This window comes from Mandrillus leucophaeus, unplaced genomic scaffold, assembly GCF_000951045.1.
Source record: "Mandrillus leucophaeus isolate KB7577 unplaced genomic scaffold, Mleu.le_1.0 Scaffold306, whole genome shotgun sequence".
Lineage (NCBI taxonomy): Eukaryota > Metazoa > Chordata > Mammalia > Primates > Cercopithecidae > Mandrillus > Mandrillus leucophaeus.
In genome coordinates this window covers 88,499-93,360 of record NW_012103210.1, presented here as the reverse complement: position 1 = coordinate 93,360, position 4,862 = coordinate 88,499, and the positions used below count along the sequence as shown (strand labels likewise).

General features: G+C 64.7%; 1 protein-coding gene across 1 annotated transcript in view; it reads right to left on the bottom strand.

Moving 5' to 3' along the window:
* CLUH (clustered mitochondria (cluA/CLU1) homolog) overlaps positions 1–4,862 on the bottom strand; it is a 21,779-nt gene that overhangs the window by 1,979 nt on the left and 14,938 nt on the right. Inside the window, exons 11-23 of the mRNA XM_011987276.1 lie at positions 4,676–4,862; positions 4,393–4,494; positions 4,116–4,216; positions 3,377–3,529; positions 3,221–3,283; positions 2,860–3,104; positions 2,528–2,612; positions 2,175–2,328; positions 1,952–2,091; positions 820–900; positions 620–745; positions 412–533; positions 18–150 (exon numbers count right to left, since the gene is read on the bottom strand). Coding sequence (XP_011842666.1) covers positions 18–150; positions 412–533; positions 620–745; positions 820–900; positions 1,952–2,091; positions 2,175–2,328; positions 2,528–2,612; positions 2,860–3,104; positions 3,221–3,283; positions 3,377–3,529; positions 4,116–4,216; positions 4,393–4,494; positions 4,676–4,862 — 1,692 coding nt within the window. The remainder of the gene's footprint in view (positions 1–17; positions 151–411; positions 534–619; positions 746–819; positions 901–1,951; positions 2,092–2,174; positions 2,329–2,527; positions 2,613–2,859; positions 3,105–3,220; positions 3,284–3,376; positions 3,530–4,115; positions 4,217–4,392; positions 4,495–4,675) is intronic.

The window sequence follows — 4,862 nt, the reverse complement described above, 5'->3', positions numbered from 1 at the left end:
TGCCGCAGCCCCGCCACAGCCACAGCCCCACCCCTGCCGCAGCGCGGCCTGCCCACCTGCGTCTTGTAGATGGTGTAACCCTCCTTCTCGTGCTGCAGGGCCGACCGGAACTCAGCTTTGCTCTCGTAGACGCGGGCGACAAGGTGGTGGCTGCCGGGAGGCGCCGGGGCGAGGGAAGGGCATAAGAGGGCTGGGCGTGGGGGCCTGACTCGGGGGCCGGGGGTCTCCTCTAGATCCCTCCCTGGAAGCCACCGAGGGGAAGATCAAGTCCAGGCTCAGCAAAGAGGGGGAGGTGGAGAGAAATTTTCTCGGGTGTCCGAGGAAGCCAGAGCACTGGGCCTCTCCCATGCCCCACCGGACGCCCCCACCGGCCTCTGTGGCCCTTGGAGTTTGGGCGAGCGGCCGCCTCACCTGAGGGCCACCTTGAGGGCCTTGGGCCCGTGGTACTTGGTGCTGACGGCCAGCGCGTTCTCCAGGAAGCGCAGCGACAGGTCGTACTCCATCACCCCGTGCAGCACCAGCCCGATGTTGTTCTGGGGGCAGGCGGGGGGGCCCTGGTCAGCTCCCGGTCCCCTGGGACGGAGGTGGGTCCCTGCTGCCCCCCTGCCCTGGCACTCACGTCCAGCAGCGCCATCTCGGGGTGGTCTTCCCCGAACACCAGCAGCATGAGGTAGCGGGCGCGGTACAGCAGGCTCAGCGCCGTGGACAGCTGGCTGCTGGCGAAGCAGTACAGGGCCAGGTGCATCTGCGGGCGGAGTCGAGGCAGGTCAGGGTGGCCGCGGACCCCAGCCCCTCGCGGCCCGCCCAGGCGGCACTCACATATTCCTGGATGGTGTTGGGGTGCTCGATGCCCATCACCCGCTCACTCATCAGCACTGCCTTCTGCTGGTTACTCAGGGCCTGGGGAGAGACGGTGGTGGTCGCTGTGGCGTGGGAACACCCCTGCACCCAGAGCCCGCCTGGCCCCGGCCCAGCAGCCCACACGGCACTGCTCTGCACACTCCTGTCCTCTCCAGCTGTGCTCTGGGTCTGTCCCTTGCACAAGGCAGCAGGGGGGTTAACAGCAGCCGCTGCAACACCTTGAGGCGCGGGTCACACTCCACAGAGAGCTCCACACACCCGTGGTCTTACGCCCAACATCATCTCCACAAATACCCAAATACAAACCTAAAACTACTAAAAACGTTAGAAGAAAAAAAAAGCTGAGCGGGGGCAGGTCCCTTGAGGTCAGGAATTTGACACCAGCCTGAACATGGCGAAACCCCGTCTCTACTAAAAATACAAAAATTAGCCAGGTGTAGTGGCGGACGCCTGTGGTCCCAGCTACTCTGGAGGCTGAGGTGGGAGAATCGCTTGAGCCCAGGAGGTGGAGGCTGCAGGGAGTCGGTATCACGCCACTGCACTCCAGCCTGGGTGACAGAGCAAGACACTGTCTCAAAAACCAAAAACCAAAAACACCCATTTATAAACAAAAGACAAAACAGTCCCTTTGACTGCAGGGAGCGGGGATCCTAAGACATGCGGACCCTGAAACAGCCTCCGCCGGCCCCGGCCAGGCAGGCCACCCAGAACCCCACAGCCTGCGCCAGCCCCGGCCAGGCAGGGCACCCAGAACCCCACAGCCTGCACTGGGCACAGAGGACGCGGGAGCTCGGTGGCATGCTTCCTGCCCACTCACGGAGTCTCAGTAGGCAGTCTTGCTGACACCCCGTGGGGGATCCCCTGCCATCGCCTCCCAGAACTGACCTCACCACAGCACAGGGGGCTCCTGAGCTCTCCCCAGGACACAGTTACACAAGGGTGGAGCCAGAGGTGACCTGGGCAGAATGATCAACTTCCTGGGGTCTCCCTGGACTCCACCCACTCCTCCGCCGGGGGCCCCCTCACTCCCCATCCCCCAACAAGAGGCCAGGCCTTTGCTGCCACAGCCCAGAGGGTGCCTGAGGCCCACCTCTGCGTAGTCGCCCATGATGTAATGGAGGCGGGCGAGGAGGCGCAGGCAGGCGCAAGTCTCCACGTGCATGGCTCCGTAGACGTTGTTAAACAGGTTCAGGGCCTCGTTGATGAGCTCACAGCCCTCCTTCAGGAAGCCTGCAGGACACCCCCAGGGGTGGCAAGGTCAGGACGGGGCATGGGGAGCCCCCGCCTCCACCCAGCCCCACCCGGCCACACACCCTGCTGCACTTTGGCCTGGCCGCTCTGGAAGAAATGGAAGGCATCCGAGGCCTTGGGGTTGACGTGCTTGACCACGGGGAAGATGTTGAGCACGTCCTCCTCGGTGAACGCGGGCTTGTGGCGACTGTCGAAGCTGTACTCCTTCAGCAGGACCTGGAGAGCAGCCCCCACACACAGGAAGCCTCAGCCCCAGGCTCAGAGAGTTGGCACCTCCCAACCCACCAACGCTTGCGCACAGATGGCTACTATGAAAAAGCCACCTCCCCTGTGTCCCCGGTCGGGGGTGGGAGCCTGCAGCAGAGACGCGGCGGGGACGCAGTGGGACGCAGTGGGGACGCTGAGCCGTGCCCACCTGGATCCCTGTTTTCAGCGAGATCTCCCGCAGGAGTGTTATCTTCTGCAGGCCGTAGGTCTCCACAGCCTGGTCCACAGTCTCACTGAGGAGGGAGCAGGAGGCCTGAGCAGCCCAAGCACCACTGGGCCCCCCAACACTGCCCCACCCTCCACCCAGTTCCTGGGAGCCTCCGGGCTGCCCTCACCCTCCAGCACCCAGTGATCTCCACACCTCTTCTCTCCTCCGACTCCCTGGCCTATGACCACAGGCCTTAGATGCCATCTGGGAGCCAGTGGTGGCCGCCTCATTTGCCCCACCCCAGCCGTGTCCCAGCCACGCCCTGCACGCACCACTCGAGGTGGAAGTCAAAGTAGTTCTTGGCCTCCTGGCAGATGTCCTTCCAGAGCTCCTGGGGGGTCACGACAGCCCAGGCTGTGTTATCTGCAGCCCCGGGGGGCCGGTTTTTCCTCCTCTTATTCCTCTTCTTGGAGACCAGCTCGTCGGCGGGCAGGTGGGCCACAGGGTTAGGGTAGGAGCTCAGGAAGCAGTTCAGGAAGTGGCTGATGGCGGCTGAGAGGCCGGAGAGCTCGACTCCCTGCAAGACAGGTTGGATCCAAGTCACAAGGGCCCTCAGCCCCACCTCAGGCTCTTTCCCGAGGCCCCACACCATGCTGGCAGGCCATGGCCAGCCACGGGGCGGACAGGTGGCACCTGTAAGTACGTCTTGAAGATGTGCTTGGCCGAGCGGGTGATGAGTTCTCCAATGCCGATTTTCTGGAAGGATTCAGAAGGGCGGTCTCGGTCAGGCCCCCCGCCTCCATCCCAGCCCCGCAGCTCCCGTTCCGCCCCCGCCCGAGCAGCACTCACGTAGACGTGGTCCAGCTGGTGGCGGGCCGGGCTCCGCAGCACCAGCTCCAGCACCTTGCCCAGGTAACGCATGTTGATGCCACGCTGGCGCATCACCTCAGCCAGCGTCGCCCCGTCCATGGGCAACACCGCGTGCTCCACGCAGTCCTTCACCTGCGGGCTGCAGCAGGTCAGGCCCCCCCCCCCCGGCTCCTCTGCCCCCACCCAACTGAGTCTTTCTAGGGGAGCACAGCTATCCTGGGAGCCTCTGGAGAAGGACCCCCAAGGCTCTAGCTCCCAGTCAGGATGTGGGAATGTGCCCAGCCTCTGGCAGAAGCAGAGGTGGGAGACGCAGAGGTGCCTGCTTGGGGCCACTACTTGACCCCTAGCCCCGTGTCCTGAGGCTTGGAGGCCATGGTGTTGGGGGAGCACCCAGCACCCCGGGGCCAGGCGCAGAGCCTGCGAGAGGAGGAGGATGGGCAGCCCCCACTGAGCTCCTGCCCCATCCCCCAGCCGTGTCACCACCCACGGGTCAGAAGGCTGGATCTCCAGCTGCCGGCCCACCCGGTGGGCTCAGCAGGGCCCGAGCCCCTGACCTCTGGGAGTCAGGCCCCCCATCTGTCAAACGGGGAGGCCCACTCAGGGAAAGGTGAAGAAGTCACTCCTGCAATCCTGTGTTCATGGGCCTCCAAGTCGGAGACGGATGAGGGACCAGCACCCACCACGCAAGCCCCACCTAGCCCCGCAGCCCCTCCCTCACCAAGCCAGGGATCTGGCAGGAGAGCAGGAAGGCAGCCGCGTCCTTCAGCAGCTGCTTCTGGTCCCGAACTTCATCCTGGCAGGACTCAGGGAAGCGAACCCCTGGAGAAGGGAGAGCAGAGAGGCTGAGCCAGGCGGTAGCAAGACAAATGCTGCCTGTGGCTGGTGGGGGAAGCGCTCAGATGGGGGACAAACCCACCAGCCCCAAGAGGCCCAGTCCCCCCCAGAGAAGCTCTGGTCCTGGAGGGTTCCCGCACTGGCCAGCCCCTACCACTTGCCTGGTGAGAAGATGTCAGGATTGAAGCGAATGTCGAAGGCGGTGCTGCTGATGGAGCCGACCGCCTTGCACGCGTTGCGGATCACCTCCCGGCTCCGAGGGTCTGCTGTGGAGACACGGCTCCATGAGACGCGGGTCCCCTCTGCCACTGGCGGAGCTGGGCTGCCCCACGCCTCGCCCCCTAGCTCCTCGCAGAGACGTCTGCCAGCCTCTCCCAGGTGGGGTCATAAGCCACCCTGGCAGGGCCAGCCCGGGCTCGCCCCCGGCATCTGCAGCAGCCTCACCTGTGCCGTCGTCTGCGGCGATGGTCTCTGCCAGCTCCTTCACCTTGGCCAGGCCACTGGCACTGCTCCCCTCCTCCTCACTTCCCGCCTCTGGTCCTGGAGGGTCCTCAGACTTGGACTCCAAGGAGGAAGGACCACCATTTTCCAGGGAGGAGGGGGTCTCCAGCTGGCTGGCTTTCTGCTGCAT